The sequence below is a fragment of the Protopterus annectens genome, chromosome 2.part1 (genome assembly GCF_019279795.1).
Source record: "Protopterus annectens isolate FY-2018-M chromosome 2.part1, PAN1.0, whole genome shotgun sequence".
Classification (NCBI taxonomy): domain Eukaryota; kingdom Metazoa; phylum Chordata; order Ceratodontiformes; family Protopteridae; genus Protopterus; species Protopterus annectens.
The window spans coordinates 1421422036-1421443583 of record NC_056729.1 but is presented as its reverse complement, the minus strand read 5'-3'; the positions used below and the strand labels follow the sequence as shown (position 1 = coordinate 1421443583).

The 21548-nt window shown below is 41.9% G+C and overlaps 1 protein-coding gene across 1 annotated transcript in view; it reads left to right on the top strand.

Moving 5' to 3' along the window:
- CFAP99 (cilia and flagella associated protein 99) overlaps positions 1 to 21548 on the top strand; it is a 1556346-nt gene that overhangs the window by 157355 nt on the left and 1377443 nt on the right. Inside the window, exon 2 of the mRNA XM_044062893.1 lies at positions 19974 to 20108. Coding sequence (XP_043918828.1) covers positions 19998 to 20108 — 111 coding nt within the window. The 5' untranslated portion in view covers positions 19974 to 19997. The remainder of the gene's footprint in view (positions 1 to 19973; positions 20109 to 21548) is intronic.

Below are 21548 nucleotides of genomic sequence, written 5' to 3'. Positions count from 1 at the left end.
GACAGGACAGGTCCATTAAAGAAATTTTGGAGATGGGCAGTAGAATGGTTCCCAATAATATTTATAGAAAATTGGGTAATTTTAAGTGTGGGATGTGTACTTTTTGTAAACATATAATGGAGACTGGGAGTAAGGTATGTATTAATGGAAATAGTATATATATATTCAGGGACATTTTAACTGCTTAAGTAAAAATGTGGTTTATATGCTGAAGTGTGAACACTGCCCAGTATACTATATTGGAAAGACAAGTAGACGTTTTAAAGACAGAAATAGTGAGCATTTGTTGGGCATAAAAAATGAAAAGGTCACTAATGCATTGAGCAGGCATATTTCGAAATATAATTGACATCTTTTTAAATTTTTAGTATTGCAGCAACTGGTTAAGGATGTACAAGGTAGAATTTTGGATGTATACCTGGATATTTGTGAATTGAAATGGCAATTGCGGTTGGACACCATAAATTATCCAGGTATAAATGATAATTTGAGTATATCAGGAATATTAAAATTAAAGCACATTTTAGGGTAGTTTTTAACTTGGTTTTATACAATATTAAGCAAGTTTCCTTTAAATGTTTGTTTAAATTGTTAATTAGTTAACTTGTGATGTTAATTAATAAGTTAATGGGTAGTATAAAAGGGTTGGGTTTTAGCAATGGAGTGTTCTGATGAAGTCCTAAAAGTGTTAGGTGAAAGTGCTTAACCATTTGTTTGTGGAATAAAACTTTTGGAATCCAGCAGTCTGTGGCCGGTGGTGTTTTTTCCAACTTTCTCCCTCCTCTTTCCCTCTAACAAATATTTTTCTGAAAATTAATGACATGAAGTAGGTTATATGCTTTAGAGTTCGTTAAAAGTTAACAAAGTCCACAGAAATCCAATATTTCCAGATCCTCTTGTTCTGCCGTGTTTCACAAGTATAATTATTGCTTTGTAATCCCACATTTGTCAGTTTCCAAGTTACTGATTTTATTCTCTGAAAACATTAATAACATGAAGCAGGGCATATGCTTTAAAGTCCCCTACAAGTTTAACAAAGTCCAAGGAAGTCCAGATTTTCTCGTCCTGTCATGTTTCACAAATATAATTATTATTTTATCACCCCACATTTGTCAGTTCTCAAGTTACTGACTAGCTTTATTTCTGTATATCATCATCTCCCAAATCCTGTCTCTGTTTCATTTCCAATGTATTTTCAATTCTTCTAGTCAACTCTTATGTTTTCTTCCTTCTCTCAGACATTTTTTATTGAAACAGTGGAAAAGATTTCACGGTCTTAGTCTCTCTGTAGTCCTTATCACCAGAAGGGCATGAAACAGAGCCACCTGTTACACAGCTCACCCTTTGTGGGATAAACTTTTGTATTTCCTCCTTAGCATGTACTTCATCAAAAAATGATTTTGTCCACCTAAGGAAAATATTTTGAAGATGGCTTGATACAACAATTTGAATCTCATGCCTGCTTCTTGACATTTCCTAAATATATGGAATTTATTTAGTCCTCTACTGCCTGGTGTACAATGAGTAATCATTCTCCAAAAACACTCTGCTGTCTCCCACTTTTAGTACATTGTCCTTCTGCCACAATTTTGCCAGAATCAACTCCTTCTGCCGATAAGACTGCATCTTTACTATTAAGGGTCTAGGTTGTTTTCTAGTAAACAGATCTGGAGCATACACTTGATGTGCCCTTTCAATTAATAATTCCTGTTGTGGAATACTAGTCCAGTTGCTTCTTTGTGCTTTCATAAAATTAATATAGTCTGTTCCTTCCATCTTCTCTGGTACAGCAGAAAATCTCAGGTTTTCTATATGTGCTCTGTCCTCTAATTCTATTATTTTTTTAAACATCTCTTGTGCAGTTTCATATTCAGCCATCCTTTTCTTCATTTCAACCTCTGAGTTTTGCAGTTCTGTCACCTTATCTGAATAGCTGTTTAAAACATCTTCTATTTTTTTTCAGCTTTTTATTGTGTTGATATACTCCATCAGTGTTTCATTTATTTTAACCAGGTCTGTGTGCAGCTGTTTTATATTTTCCTCTAAGTTACTGGAAGTCATGTCTTGAACTTGCACTACTTCTTGCTGAACAACTGCAGTACTTCTCCCGGTCTGTGTTTTTTCTCACCGTTTCTAGCTGATTTTACAACAGGTCCTTTGTATTTCTTTTTCCTGGCATCCAGGCAGTGCTCTTACTAGTCATCTACTGAAATTTACCCAGAAATCTAGGTCCACTGTCTTTCTCTGCTAAGTTTCTGTTTTCAGACTGGGAGAGCCAGAATTAAGCTGCTACTCAATGTGCAGCCATCTTGGAAGTCCTTGAAACACTTCTTCTTCTTCTTAAGCAGTCTCACACTCATTCAGTCTTTTCCTCATTTTGTCCTTCAGTGTTTCATTTATTTTAATCAGCTCTGAGTACATTTGACCAAACTTTCCTCTAAATTGCTGGAAGCCATCTCTTTTTCTAAAGCTAGAGCTTGAACTACTTTTTTGCTGTACAGCTGCAGGATTTTTCTAAGTTATGTTTTCTCTTCACTTTTTCTAGGTAATTTTGCTTCAGGTTCTGTATGTTCCTTCTTTGCTGGTATCCAGGTAGTGTATTTATTGGCCAGTAACTGAAATTTACTAAAACAGACAGAATTACTGGCCCTTATCTCTGTTTCTTTTTTCAAACTGGGAGAGCTGAAATTAAGCTGTTGATCACTGTGCAGCCATCTTGGAAATCCCTCCCCCATTTCAATTTGTTTTTTGTCAAGGGCAGATTATGCCTACTCAACCTGGTGGACTTCTTTGAGAAGGTCACTAAAGCAAAGGATGAGGGCAAACTGGTTCACCCTGCCCACCTTGACCCGGCCAAGGCATTTGACACAATACCCCACCCGGGCATTGTTGAAGAACTCAAAATTTTAAGTATAAACCCTTATGACACCAGGTGGATAGCCAGCTGGCTCACAGATAGGACCCAGGAAGTTAGAAATGGAGAGTTCACCTCTACAAAGAAGCCAGCCACAACTGGAGTCCCTCAGGGATCAGTCCCAGGACTGCTCCTTTTTGACATTTACTTCTCTGAACTCAAGGCCAATGTTAGTGACCTCTGGCTGACTAAATTTGCAGATGATTGCAAATTAGTAGCAGTCATAGAATCCTGCACTGACACAAATGTTCTCCAGGAATGGCTGACAGAGGCAAATAACTGGTGTCTGAGCCGTGGACTAAAACTAATTGCCAAGAAATGCATAATTGTATCCTTTAGGAAGTCATCCACCCCTGGTAACTATTATGTGAACAACACACCCCCTAAGAGTTGACCCAGTAGTCAGGGATATGGGGGCACATACTTACAGTAATCTAGTCTTTGACCATCACTTGTCTACAGTAATAAGGAAATCATTCTCTGTTGTTCAACTTATAAACAAAGGTATGGCATCTAGGTCCAGTGAAGTCATTGCTCCACTGTATTCAGCATTCATCAGGCCTATCATTGTGTACAATGGCCCCCTTTGGTATGTATGTAACCAGGCATATTAAAAAAATTGCAACATCCACAGAGGTTCCTCATTAAAAGAAGACAGGGTGTTAAGTAACATGTCCTATGCAGACCGCCTCTAGGCCCTATCCCCGTATTTTATCTCCTACAGGCTTTTGAGGGGAGATCTATGCCTGGCATAAAAGGCATTGTCAGGCCCCACCCTGATGGACCATCTGCATATCTGTAAAATAAACAGCAGCAGAATTACCAATTCTAAAGACTTAAACCTTGCCTGTGATATAAATAAGACCTGCTGGAAAGACAGGTATCTGTCCCAGAGACTACCCCTTCTCTGGAACAGGCTTCCCACTCATGTGAAGCAGTGTTCTTCCCTTGCACTGTTTGAGTATAACTTGGAAAATTGGATGGGAAACAGGAAATTCATCCCTGGTTTGGCATCTATGTCTCAAATGGACAGAGGCAGTCTGTAAATAGTTAATCTCTCAGGCCCCTGCTTGTAAATGTTTCATCTAGACAAAAAACGCCAGCACCAACACAGTGAAAAGCACAAAACCAATAAGGTTAATACATGAATATATTTATTTTAATTCATAAAGTAATATACATCCCAGAGAGGTTTCAGCCAACAGGCTTTCTTCAGTGGGAACAAAAGTAGTTACTGATGTAAAGTGACACACATACAGATATAGAGTGAACCATCCAATAGGATTCTTCCCAAAGGATTCTTTCCAAAATCCAACATGCCTCCTGTATGAAAAATAAAAAGAAGATAAAAAGTTTATAAAATAAAACTACATTAATAATGACAATATATGTGATATGAATAGTAAACATAGTTACTAAGAAAAAATAAAAATAAAATACATAAGTTTACAGATGGTCATTCAAACCAGGTGAAAACAAAGCACCCAGTTTTATGATCCAATACTTCTCTTTTTTTGTAAGGATTAGTGCCAACCCAGTTTATTGTATCTGTCATCAAGGATCCTATCAATAATGGTGAACTGGAATCTGGCTGAGTTGTGGTGTAAACAATGTCTATATAAGGCGTTAGTCTCCCTCTTGGTTCATAAGTCACTACGATGCTCTGACATACGCAAATGAAGTGGTTGTGATGTTTGTCCAACATAGAAAGAACCACATGTGCATGTTGCAAGATACACCACCCAATCGCTGTTGCAATTACCAAAATATTTCATGTCATATATCCTGTCAGTGTTTTTGCTAGTGAACTGTTTAGATGTGAAAATAAATGGACAAGATGAACAATGACCACAATTGTAAGTGCCCCATAATCTGTCACCTGTCATAGTTGATTGATGATGTATAGCTCCAGCCGAGCTAACTCTTTTGAAATGAGAAAAAAGGAACCTAGTGTCCTGCCTCTTCTATATCCATACTTACATGTATCACCAATCAAAGGTGTTAGTTCATCATTAGCGGTAAGAATGTTCCAATGCTTAGACATAATATTTCTGATTAAATTGATGTTCCGTCCAAATGTGGTAATAAAATGGATGGAATCATCCTGTTCAGTATGGGTTTTATCACGATATGTGAGAAGTGAGGCTCTAGTTGAGTTAGAAGCAACCTGTCGGGCACCCTGGATGTCTGGCTCATTGTATCCCGTAGCTCTGAACCTATTAACCAGATCTTGTTGGGATTCTTCATCTTCATTCCGTGAGGAACAAATTCTATGAATCCTGAGGAACTGAGATTTGGGTATGTTCCGAATTATGTGGTTGGGATGCATGCTAGTGGCATGTAACAGGTTGTTATATTGGAGATATTTGCAAAATTTTTTACTTTGTAAAGTATCATCTGGATTCCAAGTAATGGTGACATCCAAAAAGTTGATCTCAGACTGATTGCAGGTTAAAGTAAATCCAATGCCCCATTTGTTCTGATTTAGATACAGTACAAATTCTGCAAGATATTCCTCATCCGAATGCCAAACCAACCAACAATCATCCAGATACCTATGCCAACTATCCAGTTCCTCAAGATATAAATTATGAGTAGAATCATAAATAAGATGCTCCTCAATGTATCCCATGAAAAGGTTTGCATATATGGCAGCAAAAGAAGCTCCCATAGTAGTACCTTTGAATTGCCAGTAACATTCACCCTGAAAGTGGAAAACATTTTTGCTCAGAACATGCTCTGCCATACAAACCAAATGTGTGTTGAAGCCCACAGGATATAGTTGTGCTTTTTCTAGCCAAAAATTTAGGGCTTCCAATCCAGCCCAGTGTGGTATATTGGTATATAAGGCTTTGACATCCAGAGTGCATAATAGCCAATTAGGTTCCAGCTGACTATCAGAAATTATTTGTAGAAATTGTGTAGTGTCCTGTATTCTGGCACGAATAAAGCCAAGAAGTGGTTTGAGATACAATGTTAGGAACTCAGATAGTGGTTCGGTCAAAAAACCCATATCCGAAACAATCGGTCTTCCAGGGGCTTTACTGAGGCATTTATGTATCTTAGGCAAAAGATATAACATTTGTTTCTGAGGATCATTTACCATAAGATGTGCCTTCACCGTATCAGAAATTATACCCTCTGAGACTGCCAGATCCAAGAACTCATCAATTAAAGTTTGGTGTGAGGTCAATAGGCATCTTCATGTAACGGGAAGGGTTGGACAATTGTCCATTTCCCTCCCCCAGATAATACTCTGTATCCATGATAACTATGGCCCCACCCTTATCAGCTTGAATAATGACAATGTTTTTATTATCTCTTAGCTGTTGCAATGCCTGTTGTTCATTAGTAGATAAATTGTGTTTAAGAGGGACAAACTGATCAAGCTTGAAATGTATGTCCCTGAGTACTGCCTGTTGGAAAATAGCTACATTTCGGTTCATGGGTGGAACGAAATTAGATTTGTGAAATTTGAATTCATTAGATCTTTGAGAGTTTGATCTAGACCCAAAGAAAAGTTTAAGGTTAATCCTCTGACAAAAGTTGTTAATGTCATTCACTATATCAGATTCATCCACAAAAAAAAACAGGAATAAAATTCAGACCTTTATTCAAAAGTTTCTTTTGGTCATCTGTTAAAACAGTTTTGGAAATATTCAAAAAGTTGCAATCTATTGTCTCATAAATGTTTGTAAAAGCCCCCCGATTGTATCTATCTTTGTACCTTTTATGTTTTCTCCCACCCCTCCTCCTAATGTGTTTAAAGCGTGGGTCTATTTTTTTAATTTTTTAGAAACCGGGGATTCCGTAGTGTTGACCCCTTCAGTGTCTGTAGTGGAGGAGTCATCCGCTGATGTACTGCTATATGTATGAGACCCCTTCAGTATTGATCTTGGTCTTTTTGGTTCCTGCCCAAGCTCTGTCTGGTATCCATAAATCTGACATTTTTAGTAGTGTCAAAAGGTCGTCCCCTTTGGTAATCGGTTAAATCCCTGTTAACTTTTTTGATTTTTTTTATCCTTAATTTGTTTTTCAAACACAAGAAGTTCTTTTGACAGCTTGTTGAGGCATATAGAGAATTGTGAATGTCCCTCATAAGTTTTAACTTCCCCACACAGGCTACTGAGCTCTTTGATATTAGTTTCCATGGTTTGTTCATAATAAGAGCTTAAGATTCAAACAAAGTTCATAGATGCCTGTTGTTGTGCCTGAAACCATTCATTGGTCAAGGTTTCATCAATCTTACTTACTAAAGGTTGGATCTTAATTCTCAGACCCCTGGGGTTATTTCTTTGTTCAAATAGGCCTTGAAAAGCCTCAAATGCCATACATTTGTTCTCAAACTTTTCATGCTTTTACTAAGTTTATGAAAAACAGTATTACAGCTGTCAACTGGATCTGTTTGTTGTGGAATCCCATTTTGGGTAGATATGCCAAAAACACCAATATCATTTTTGTCGGCACAAAGCCCTTGAAGAATTGTTTCCAGATCCATGACAATAAGCTGTTTGTTGTTGGATCTATTCAGATACCAAAATAAAAGTGTCAGGATATATTAGTAAATCAAAAATATTGCATAGAAAGTATATGCCACAAACTGTCAAGAGTACTATCTTGATAACCCACTATGGTTAGTGTATATCCAATTAATGGAGATTAATTGAAAAAACAGAGAGGAGACCTAGCCAGCTCCTAAACATTATATTAATGAACAATTGATATAAATGAATTGTAACCAGTGAACTTTAGCTACAAACTGGCATATTATGGATTCAAAGATTAAACCCCCTCCAGATGCCAATAACAATACAGCATCCTAATAAAGTTTAAATATTATTGCATATTGTGCAAGCAAAAAGACCCAGAAAACCACTTGCAGGTCCAAATGATTAAATGTCATATAACCAAAATGTCATTATGATAAAATACTATCCACAAATGTTAGACCAATGACTGCATTCATGACCTAATAACACCCAAGATTAATTGGACCTGGGCTGGTAAGTTGTATTTTACAGAATAACACACACCCCATCTTCTTAATCACTGAAGGCTTTTATGCCACTCCATATAAAAGAAATAAAATGCTTTGTTGTCTCTTATTTATATTATTAGGTGTAATAAACACATCTAGACAAGAGAGATAACCTTGATGGTCATAGGTTGTTCCTTGTAAAGTGAAATATAGTGACAAATAATATAAGGCAACCACAGACGTATTAATGTTGCCCAGCCCTATGTAGTAGTGTGGCCTAATCGGGTTAAGAAAACTCAGTCCAGCTAGATTCATACCTAACTGTTACCATAATAAACAACATCCTTGCTGTGTTTGAATTTCCTGCAAAAAATGATTTTACATACAATTACAGAGAGTGTACTCACTTATAATAACATGAACATGCAACAATATCAGTATATATGTTTTGACCACTATAGTTGTAATACTTGTTACTGCTATTCATATGAGTTGAGTAGCAATGGAAAATCCCATAAATATGTTATAACATCCAACATTTATGTTGAGTCCCTAAATACAGTTAATATAGCAGTCCCAGTGATGAACATCAAAGTTTTTTCAAATCGGCAGTAAGAACTGTTCCAAAATAACACTTTTGTACCCAGTTCAATACATATATAAATCCAAAGTTGAGTGGTCAGTGGCTTAAAGATGTTTCATCTCAAAACCCCCTTCTTACACTTATCAAAGATACTAGAACTTGTCAGAGATTTGCTATGCATTGTTAGGCTTAAAAAGACCCATGTAGACATTAGCCTAGTAAACACCTATGAACCTATAAGAAAGAAGTCATGTTACTGATGTATTCTAGAAATTCATACAGTCTTTTAATAAAGTCTCTCCATAAAATAACAATATTTTTAAGGTATCGAATATCCAAGTTGCAGCAAGAGGCAAACTTGGAAATCAGAGCCGACCTCTGCTTCCAACTCTGCATTACAAGATTGGCATAGACAGGAGCACAGATGGCTTCCAGTGCTGCACTTCTGATCAATTTATAATATTCACCATCAAAAACAGTTATTGGATAAACCCAAATGCATTAGGTTTATAAATTACAAGGGCTTTGAAAAATAGTTCTAATCCATCCTTGTGGGGAATGGACATAAATAAATCTGTCACATCAAAATTAAGGAGCACTACTAGGTCATCAAGAAATAAGCATTCCCTTAACTACTCACTTTGATACTGGAAGACTATGTATTTTACCAAGTGTGTGATAAACAGTGGATTTTGTTTTTCTTTGAATCTGTGTCATTTAGAGTATAGTGTATTTGAATATTAGTGATTCCACCTGTTATGAGTGTATGTTAGACACTTGAAGTTTTGATATTTTGAGAGTTTGTCATAAATGTGTACTAGTATATTTAAAAAAGAGTACATGTATAAAGTACTTGTATTATAATTTCATAATGAAATGTGTATTTATATATATTTATGTACATATAATAAAGTAGCAGCACAGTGACTAGCATTGTCGCCTCACAGCAAGAGGTTCTCTAGTTCTATTCTAAGTTGTCGTGCCTTCTGTGTGGAGCCTATATGCCCTCCCTGTGTTTGCATGGGTTTCCTACCACATTCCAAAGATGAGCAGTAGGTGGACTGGACACTCTAATTGGCCATAGATGTGAGGGTGTTTGCGAGTGTGTGGTATGCAAGAAGAGCAGAGGCAGGGCAAGTTACCTGGCAGTATGAACCTTGGCTCTAGATGATTGTCACTGTTGAAGTGACACTCCGACCCCATGTGCAAATATCAGGAAAATGGCTTGTGGATGGATTTATAGTAAAATATTCACATATAGTCATATAGTGGTAAAAGCACCCCAACCATAACCCCCAGACCCTCCCAAATGCCTTAAGTGACCACTGGCCTGTAACAGTCATTAGACATACTCCTCACTCCACTAAGCCCCACAAGTATATTACCATCTGTAAACTATCAACCTTCTGCCCTGACTCCTTCTTAGACCAACTCTCAAGAATTAACAGGTCACAGCTTACTACTCTCCCCCTTGATGAAGCTGTCCATTTTTTTTAATACCACCTTTCTTAACATCCTTAACTCCCTCACCTCTCTCCGTACAGTCAGAATTATATCTAAACCATCTCCTTTTCTTACTAAAGCTACTCATGCCCTTATGAAAAACAGAGATAAGATATGGAAACTATGGAATAAAACCAGGACCCTCTCTCTACTACAAACCTATAAAGAACTCAGAAACCAAGTCAAAAAACTCATCCACAATGACAAAAAGAACTTCTACACTAACCCCCAATACCCTTAAATCAGACCGCCAAAAGTACTGGAACTCTATCAATCACATACTACACCCTGGAAACCCTTCCCCTACTAACCCTTGCCCAAGCAACACACCAGACAAAACAGCTACCATCTTCAACCATCATTTTATTGAATCTCTAACCTTCTTAATTAATTCTCTCCCCACTAGTAACAGTGCCAACAAACCCTCTAACTCCTCTTCTCTTCCCAACCCCCAAGATTCTTTTTCCCCCAAAGCTGTACCAACAAACTATATAAAATCTTTACTCTCTAAACTTAAACCCTGATCCCCTTCAGTTGATAATCTACCGTCCTATTTCCTACAGATTGCAGCAGAACCCCTAGCCTACCCAGTATCTATCTTAGTCAACCGCTGTATTACTGAATCCTATGTCCCCTCCATATGGAAAAATTTCTATACATTACCCATACACAAAGGAGGAAACTCCTCAGACATATCTAACTTCAGACCAATTGCCATACTGTCTCTCCTCTCTAAAATTTTAGAAGAATGTATTTACAATCAGGTTATGCACTACTTACTTCAGGAAAACCTACTTACACACACACACACACACACACACACACACACACACACACACACACACACACACACACACACACACACACACACACACACACACACACACACACACACACACACACACACACAGCTTTCTTCCCAAATACAGTACCACAACCGCACTAATATCCTCCATAAATACTATATCTCTTGCTTGTGAAAACAATAAACTTGTCTCTTAACTGTTCCTGGACCTCTCCAAAGCCTTTGGCACTGTCTCCCATCCTCTTCTATTGGCCAAACTAACCTTAATTTCTCTTCTCCTACTATTTCTTGGTTCTTAAGCTACCTCTCAAACTGCCAACAATCAGTCAAATGGCTCTCTGCTCAATCCCCCCTCCCTCACTGTGGAAATGGGAGTCCCCCAAGGATCTATCCTTGGGCCTCTACTCTTTATTATTTTAACTAATCTATTACACACCTCTTGCTCTCAGTCACTATTTGTACAATATGCTGATGACTCTACTGTCATTATCATTGCAGACAATCCATTAGACATCTACTCTACTACAAAAGCATCATTTAATACTATAGAGACATTGCTCAGTGACAACAGATTAATTCTCAACCCAAAGAAAACTAAGCTCTTACTCTTTCTCCCTAAGAACCTCTCTAATCTCAAATCTACTTTTACTATTCAATCTAGCAACAACACAATCATCACTGTAGAACCTAGCACAAAACTGCTAGGAGTTATAATAGATAATCAGCTTAAATTTGATGTACATGTCACAAGCTGTATTAAAAAGACACACCAGAAACTCGGACACCTTTACCACAACAAGAAATCTTTAACCAACAGGGCCAAAATAACTCTCTCTCGTGCATGTCTTCTTCCTACATTATTATACAGCTGTCAGTTATTCACAAATTTGAACTCCACACTCCTTACCAAACTAGAAACTACCTATAATAAGGTGGCCAGATTCTCTGCAAACCAAACTTATAAGTCTCACCACTGCATATCTCTTAAGCAACTAGACTGGCTAGAATTTCCCCACCTCCTCAAACTTAGTCAACTACAACTTATCCATGGGTCTATATCATATCATATCATCAAACTGTGATAAGTCCAAATACCATAACATCGAACCGCAAACTCCAAAACATAATATCTCTGAAAACTCATAACTATAAAAAACGGAACTCCGAAAATCAACAGTCGGCCAGTTCACACCCGTACAATAACGTAACAACACAGTAACACTTCACACTATTACTTATATATATATATATATATATATATATATATATATATATTATATATATATATATATATATATATATATATATATATATATATATATATATATATATATACATATACATATATATATATATATATATATATCTGAGGAGTTTCCTTCTTTATGTATGGGTAATGTATAGAAAATGTTCTCAGCTGTTCTACAGTAGCACTGAAAAGCAAGACTGGACTGTTCTTCTGGTGTACAACCCAGCAGGGATGTATAAATGTGCCAGGACAATGATGTCAAGTCCCGAATATGAAAGAGTAATGAGATGCTGATGTGCAGTGGTACCCATAAAGATGATATAAAACAGGTTAAATTCAGTTGTTTTCTGAACTGTAATGTTAACTCCTGCATGTCACACAGTCCATCTTGCTTGAACTGTGCAATACTTGTACATTTGAGTTTTAGAATGCACAGATCTGAAGTAGGTAATTCATTTGTCAGCAACCTTTGGGTCTTTGATCCGAACTCGGATTCGAGCCGGTAACTTATTTTATAGCTTAGAGATCCGAGCTCCTAGCTCCTCCCCTTACCCATAATCCCCTGCCAACCCTGACTGACCTCAGATCTAGTTTGCCGCTCTTGCATACGCTTCTAGATTCCTGAGCTCCTGACGTCTGGTAGTTAAGTGATAACTTTTTGTTAAAAAATCCATATTTTTCACTTTTTATTTATAGTTAACTGTTTGTGTGTGGTTAGGTTCCCTTTTTAGTGTAATTCCTCCCCCTCCTTCACTGGTGCGTAGTGTGTGTGTGGACTGTTGTGTGTTGGGGCCAGGTCTGTGTGAGGTAGTTTAGTCATAGTTTTAAATCTTTTTTGTTGTTTAAAAAAAAAAAAAACTATGTTGGAGGCCCCAAAGCCTATTTTCTCAAAGTGCACCGAGTGTGGCCATAAGCTTTCACCGGCGGATGGCCACACTCGGTGTGTTTGGTGCCTTGGGGTTGAACACCTCTCCTCTGGGTGTTCTATTTGTGTGGGGTTCAACCCCAGGGCACTGAAGACCATAGGTCGAAGCTGATCCTGGCGGGACTTTTGCCCTCGGATCCAGCTTCGGCCTCCGGTACTCCCGTGGCACCACCCCAGTCCTCGGTGGTGGCCACTCCTGCCTCCCTCCCCCCAGCCGGGACTCAAACTCCCACTAAAGTGCCGGAGGAGAGGGAGGCTAGGAGGGAGAAAAGGAGGGAGAAGCACCACAAGCGGCGGGCCGAGGCCTCCGCTTTGGCCCCCCCAGCTAAGCGGGCTTCTCCCTCCATGGCTTCCAGGTCTCCTCCTCCTCGGCTCCGATCCCTCTGCTTTTCTTCGGGACCTGAGGAGGAGGAGACCCGATCTCTGTTGAGGTCATCGAGCCGGCACTCCCGGCCCACCTCGGTGGCCTCGTCGAGATCTACCTACAGCCTTTTGGATGCAGACTTGGACCGGATGATGCGAAGGTTCATCCAGGCCCAGCTGCAGATGGGAGTGCTCATGCCCCCCCCTTTGGGGGGGAGCTCAACACCTTTTTTTGCCCCGATAGCTCCTTCTCCGACCCGCTTTTCAGGTTCGGAGCGTACGGAGCCGGGCAGCGTTGGAGCCAGGGGTGGGTCAGCGCCGACGGTACTGGGTACTTCGGATCCGACTCTGCCCTCGAGTCTGTCGGGTCCTTCCTTGTCAGATCCGAACTCTCAGAGCCATGGGCCAAGCTTCGGATCCACGGGATTCTGTGTGCCTTCGGCTCCGTCCGGGTTGGAGCACACGGGTCCTTCGGCTCTGATGGTCTCGGCTCCGGTTACGATCCCTCCATCAGATCCGAGTGGGAGTCAACTTCGGATCCCAGAGATAGCGACTCCCCCTCGACCTACGATGCAGTGAAGAGGGCTCTATTGAGGGCATCCTCCGGTTACGATACCTCCATCAGATCCGAGTGGGAGTCAACTTCGGATCCCAGAGATAGCGACTCCCCCTCGGCCTTCGATGCAGTGAAGAGGGCTCTGTTGAGGGCATCCGGACCCCCGGCCCTTGCTTCGGCTCCACCCCATACTCCCTCTCGGCTGAGTCAGGCTTCCATCACCCGGCCTCAGGGACAGCCTGCTTCGATATCTCAAGTCGTTCCCTTGGAACAGGTCATTGCTGGTGAGACCTCCTCGGACAGCCCCCCCTGAGGATGTGCCTCATATGCACAAGTGTAAGAGGAGACACGTGGACTCCCCTGAGTCTTTAATAGAAGACACGGACTTGGATGAAGGTGAAGGCTCCCCTAGGTCACCCCCCAAAGATGTCTCCTTTGGAGACATCATGGAAATGCTCAGGATTAGGGGGGGGTGGTCTGTCCCCAAGGCTTCCTCTGACGAGTCTGTGTTCCTGGAGGCATTCGAAGCAGGACCGTCTACCTCTTGGGTGTCCCCTCCAGCCAACCCCCTGGTGGACCTTATTACCACCAGGGCGTGGAAGGAGCTGGACACTGTGGAGCCAGTTCCCAAATGCCCCAATCAAATTCTGAGCCCCCCTGTGGACAGATCCCACTGGAGCAAGGGTCCCCCCATAGATGCCATGTTGACAGCGGCAGCCATCAAGATGGAATTGGCTCAGGAGAGTACCTCGGTCCATCCACCAAGCAAAGAGTCTCACTCGATGGATCACCTGGGGAAGCGGGTTTTTAGTTCAGCGACTTTCTCAGTAAGGTCTCTGAACTATATGGCACACGTTATCAGGATGCAGTGAGACCTTATCAAAGAGTACGCTGCTTCCCCCTCAGAGTCCATGTCGGTGGAGGACAAGCAATTGTACTCCACTTGCATGGCCACTCTAAGATCGATATCTAATACCTCTATGCGGTTGTTGTCCCATGCTACAGAGGGAGCTGCTAGAGCCAGCGGAGCAGGCCTAGTCATGAGGCACCAGGCCTGGCTCCGACATTGTGACTTTGCGGAACCCTTTAAGGCATCATTTGCAAATGCCCCTTTTGATGGTTCTGCCTTATTTCGCAAGACCGTTCGCGACACTTTAGTCCAGAGCAAAAAGGACAGGAAGACGTTGTCTGCCATCGGAGTCCACTTCTCCGCTCCCCAGAGGTCCTTCTCCAAGAACCAAAAGGGACAGAAGAAGATGTGGTTCCGGAAATCGCAACATTCCCAGCCTGCTCCGGACAACCAGTCCTTCCATGGCAGAGGAGGACAGGGAGAACGCCACCCTAGAGGCAGAGGGGGCCTGAAGAATTTTGGGTCCAGAGAATCTTTCTCTGACCGACCCATGCAACAACCCTGAGGGGTTGCCCGACTGCTCCACTCTGGAAGCAGTCGGGGGGTGTTTCTCGAAGCACCTGGCAGCTTGGGAGTTCATCACATCAGATCGCTGGGTGCTTCATATCATATCCAGAGGTTACCAAATTCCCATATATCATGTCCCCAGAACCAAAAGCCTCCCCGATGTACCATCCCAATCAGAGGGAGGCAGCAGCTGCAGAGATCCAGCAGCTGCTAGAAAAAGGAGCCATCCAACCCGTCCCCCCAGACCAGCTCAGATTAGGGTTTTACTCCAGGTTCTTTCTGGTGCCAAAAAAGACGGGGGACTTAAGACCAATCCTAGACCTCTCCCTTCTGAACCTGTCGGTAACCAAAGAAAAATTCCGAATGGTCACTCTTCAATCCATTCTCCCCCTACTACGGGAGAATGACTGGGTGTGCTCTATAGACCTCAAGGATGCGTACTACCACATTCTTATGGACAGACGATCCAGGAGGATTCTCCGCTTCCGGCTAGGAGCCAGTCACTACCAGTTCAGGGTCCTTCCCTTTGGTCTCACCACAGCCCCCAGGGTGTTTATCAAAGTATTAGCAGTGATAGCGGCCCACCTGAAACAACAGGAAATGCAGGTGTTTCCATACCTGGACGACTGGCTCCTGACCGCCCCGACAAGGCATCTACTTTGCTCAGCAAGAGACTACTTCCTCCGGCTGGCCCCCCAGCTGGGCATCACCATCAATATGAACAAATCCTCTCTTGCTCCTACCCAGGTGATAGAGTTTATAGGGGCCAAATTGGACACAAGAAATCTCCTAGCATTTCCGACCGTGGAACGTCTTCAGAACCTGAGGCTGCATGTACAGGCCATCCTCCAATCTACAGCTCCACCAGCGGGATTGGTCCTGAGGGCTCTAGGCTCCATGGCGGCAGCAATTACTCTTCTGTCATTGGCTCATCTGAACATGAGGGTACTGCAATGGACCCTTCAAGTCCAATGGTCATTTCATCGTTACCCCCTGAACCATCCTATTTCCATCAGCAAGGCGTGCAGGACGGCTCTCGTATGGTGGCTCCAATCCCCGGATCTCCATACGGGACATCCCTTCTCCACTCCTCCTCCGCTTGCCACGGTGACCACGGACGCCTCTTGCCGTGGGTGGGGGGGGGGCATTGCGCAGGCAAGACAGTCTAAGGCACGTGGAACGACACAGAGAACTCCTTGCATATCAGTGTCCTGGAGATGAGGGCGGTGCTATTGGCGTTGCGAGCACTACAGAACCTTCTTCCGGTAGGGATTTTTGCGATACAGACGGACAACATGTCAGTGGTCTGGTACATCAACAAACGGGGGGGAACCAGGTCCTATCCTCTTTGTCGAGAGGCCATGAGAGTGTGGGAATGGGCGATTTCTACCAACTGCTTTCTTGTTGCAATGCACATTCCGGGACAGTCCAACATACTGGCGGACAGACTCAGCCGCACCCTCCTTTCCCCTTACAAGTGGTCTCTCAACCCCCAGGTAGCAAAGCAAATTTTTGCCATGTGGGGGCAACCCTGTTGTGATCTCTTCGCCTCTCCCTCAAATACAAAATGCAACAGCTACTTTGCTCTAATTCCCCCCATCGGGGAATCCCCGAGAGACACTCTGGTGCATGCTTGGCCCCCCGGTCTACTTTATGCCTACCCTCCTCTGCCCCTGATGCTGAAACTCATACAGAAAGCCATCCGGTTGGGGAGCAGGATGATCCTCATTGCCCCATTCTGGCCTCGTCAAACATGATTCCCTTACCTGTGGTCTCACCTGGTAAATCCGCCTTGGATTCTAGATCCCCTCCCAGATCTAATATCTCATCCCCTAGACCTGCCGATCCCAAATCTGGACAACCTCAAGCTGACAGCATGGCTGCTCCAGTTCCACTCCTAGTCAGGACTCCCGGAATCTCTTCACCGGTTAAAGCCATTCTCGTAGCAGCACATAAACCTTCCACTAGGAAAGTCTATCGTAGTAAGTGGAAACGCTTCTCCATCTGGGTGGAGAATAATAACTTAGACCCCTTCACAGCTCGGTTACCGTCTGTCTTGGAGTTCCTTACAGGTCTGTTCCATCAGGGGGCTAGCTGCTCTACGGTCAAGGTTCAACTAGCAGCTATTTCATATTACCATGTGGGGCATGATTATAGCGAAATTGTGTAAGTCCTTTCTCAAGGGTTCTTTCTTGCTCAGACCTCCAATCAGGGAAATTGTACCTCCTTGGGATTTAGCTCTAGTTTTACAGGCCTTGACAGCTCCCCCTTTTTAACCAGCTGCCTCGGTCGATCTTAAGTACCTTTCTTGGAAAACGGCGTTCCTAGTCGCTATTACTTCGGCAAAAAGAGTTTCCGAGCTTCAGGCCCTTTGTGTGAAACCCCCATACTTGACTTTTCATCAGGATAGAGTGTACCTCAGGACCAATCCTTCTTTTTTTCCCAAGGTGGCTTCAGAGGCCAATATCAATCAGTCCATTAACCTACCAGTTTTCTTCCCTAAGTATCAGAACAAGGGAGAATACAAACTTCATTCCTTAGATGTGCACAGACAACTGCACTTCTACATTCACAGGACTGCTGGTCATAGGCAATCCGACCAGTTGTTCATTTCCTTTTCCAAATTTAACCTAGATAAATCTGTCTCTAAGATCACTTTGTCACGATGGATCTCGCCGTGTATTCTCTTGGCCTATGACACTTCTGGGAGGCCTGCACCTCAGGGAATTCATGCGCACTTTACTCATTCTGTATCTACCTCTGCAGCCTTTAGATCTAGAGTTCCACTGGATGATATTTGTTCCGTGGCCACTTGGGCCTCATCTCATACCTTTATCAACCATTATAAGCTGGATATTATCTCCAGAGGGAGAGCGTCCTTTGGCTCTGCAGTGCTCCGGAACATCCTTCCATGATGGCCACCCAAGATTCAGGTAGTTGGGGACTCTGTCTCAAAGGTTGCTGACAAATGAAGTACCTACTCCAGATTAAGAAGTTATGTACTCACCATAACGTTCCATCTGAGTAGGTGACTTCATTTGTCTGCAACCATCCCCCCCTCCTTCCCCCTGGCCCTCAGAAATTTTCTTGTTCCTGTATGTCCTTCTATTATATCCTTCGGGATGTATTAGCCTTCAGCTTTTTTGTATACGGGCAAACTTGATCTGAGATCAGTCAGGGTTGGCAGGGGATTATGGGTAAGGGGAGGAGCTAGGAGCTCGGATCTCTAAGCTATGAAATAAGTTGCCGGCTCGGATCTGAGTTCAGATCCAAGACCCAAAGGTTGCAGACAAATGAAGTCACCTACTCAGATGGAACGTTATGGTGAGTACATAACTTCTTATTATATACAAGTGTGTGAGTCCGTGTTATGTTTCAGAACCATATTTACTCCATTACCCTGTCACCATGACTTGAAAAGGTATGCCCAAATGTATTTTCCTGCAGCTATGCAGTTTGGTCAATTTTTTCTGTCCCCCCCCCCCCCCAGCAGAAATGCTTTTGAATGCTGCTTACTGCCCATTAATTCAAAGCTACATGGGCTGCTATATGCCATGTACCCTGCTTTTGGCAAATTTCTCTGAATAAAGTGCCAACTGCCTTCTGCCCATGCAGGGCACATGGACTGCATGCTTTACATTTCACTTTTATCTTAGTTCCCTGAATGCAGTTTTTACTGTCATGTTCTATGCAGAACACAGACTAGTGCTTAAGCAATGTTTTTTAAAAGATGGCAAGCACTGTTTCAAACTGTCATAAAGACATGGGCAGAAAATCAGGACATAGCAAATGGTATGGTCTTTTATCTGCAGAGCTTCTACTGCAGACTGTATTGGTCCCATCTTTTAGTAAGCATTGCATTATGATTATGTATTTGGCATACAGGAATAGAAATGTATTCAGGAGGATGGTGCCGTACTGTACTTCAGAACACCTTGGTTTACAGATCATGTGCTTTACCCTTTTAGTGATCTTAATTATTCTAAGTTCTATTGTTCTGTCACAATTTGGCAGAAAATACTGGTTGAGGTTTAGAGCTACATGTTTTGCCATATCAGTATCTTTGCTGTAAGGCAGTGCTGCTCCTTGCAAGTGACCTTTCAAAATGGTACTGATTTTTTTGTTCTCTGTCCATTGTTTGATGCTGTTTGGGCACAATGGATAGTGCACTGGATTTGTTGTAAAATGGAAAAAGGCATTCAAAGGTTGTGAGTTTCAGTCCCAGAAGAGTCAAACTTTGGGGAGAAGGGGTTGGCCTAACAGTGTGGTCTTCACCTCATATATACAAGGAACACAGTTTGATTCTGACCTCTGGTTATTGGCTTTGCTTGTAACAGTCTACAGACTAATAGCCTAGTATTTACTTATGCACTTATGATGAGTGTGTGGTATGTGCTGACATGGATGTAAAATGTAGGTGCATTCAGAGTGAGTATTAGAGATAGAAAAGTTTTCTTAAAAAACAGACAGCTGTCTAGTTACTCTTAATTGTTGCTTTCTGCACTGGCCTATTTTAAGCAAATGTTGTTACTGTGTCTATACTCATACAAGTTCAATTTTCTATAGCAGTATGTGCTTTCTTATATCAAATGCCGTATATATCTGGCATAAAAGATCTTGAATTGTTTTTTCACTGATAGCTTATATTTGTTTTAATGTGATACTCCATTTTCCAAACAGGTTTCCCTTTAATGAGATAACAAAATGACAAATTATGGAAAATTGATGGCAGCAGTGATTCAGCTTCTCAACAGGTTTGACCCAGAAAATCAGAGCGTGGAGCATTTCCTGGAAAAGTCTGCAAAGGATTTGATGGTACGTTAGATTAACTAAATATGGTAACCAACTCTTTTCTTTCTTAGGTTGGCAAACATATTGGTTAAGTACATTAGCTAAACTTTTTACATAGATGGTTCAAAGAGGTTAAAAAAAGGTCTAAAGTGAATCTGAAAACATTTTTGATTTGGTGTTAAAAAGCAAAACCTTTAGCTTAAATCTTCTTCTTCTCCTTTGGCTGTTCCCGTTAGGGGTCGCCAAAACGGATCATCTGTTTCCATTTCTTCCCGTCCTCTGCATATTGCTCTGTCACACCAACCACCTGCATGTCCTCTCTCACCACATCCATAAACCTAATCTTAGGCCTTCCTCTTTTCCTCTTAGCTGGCAACTCTATCCTTAGCATCCTTTTCCCAATATACCCAGAATCCCTCCTCAGCATATGTCCAAACCAACACAATCTTGCCTCTCTGGCTTTGTCTCCAAACCATCCAACCTGAGCTGACCCTCTAATATACTGATTCTTAATCCTGTCCATCCTCATCACACCCAGTGAAAATCTTAACATCTTTAACTCTGCCACGTCTAGCTCTGACTCTTGTCTTTTAGTCAATGCCACCGTCTCCAACCCATATAACATAGCTGGTCTCACTACCCTCTTGTAGACCTTGCCTTTAACTCTTACTTGTACCTGTCTGTCACAAATCACTCCTGACACTCTTCTCCACCCATTCCACCCTGCCTGTACTCTCTTCTTCACCTCTCTTCCACACTCACCATTACTCTGAACTGTTCATCCCAAGTACTTAAACTCATCCATCTTCACCAACTCTACTCCCTGCATCCTCACCATTCCTCTGTACTCCCTCTCATTCACACACATATATTCTGTCTTAGTCCTGCTGACCTTCATTCTTCTCCTCTCTAGAGCATATCTCCACCTCTCCAGGGTCTCCTCAACCTGGTCCCTACTCTCACTACAGATCACAATGTCATCTGCAAACATCATAGTCCACGGGGCCTCCTGTCTGATCTCGTCTGTCAACCTGTCCATCACCACTGCAAACAAGAAGGGGCTCAGAGCTGATCCTTGATGTAATCCCACCTTCACCTTAAACACATCTGTCACTCCCACTGCAGACCTCACCACTGTCACACTACCCTCGTACATATTTTGTACCACTCTTACATACTTCTCTGCCACTCCTGACTTCCTCATAAAATACCACAACTCCTCTCTAGGCACCCTGTCATATGCTTTCTCTAAGTCCACATAGATACAACCTTTAGCTTAAATAACATTTGAAAACAAATCTTTGGCTGGGCATTCTGGTGTTAGTTTTGAAATACACTTTTTGGTAGCTCTCCACTATCTCATCTTGGCCAGGAGGTCCACTGATAATGCTTACTGACCATTCATTCCTTCCTAAAAATAATGAAAGCTGAGTGACAGCTCCTAACACATCATATTCTGAGCAG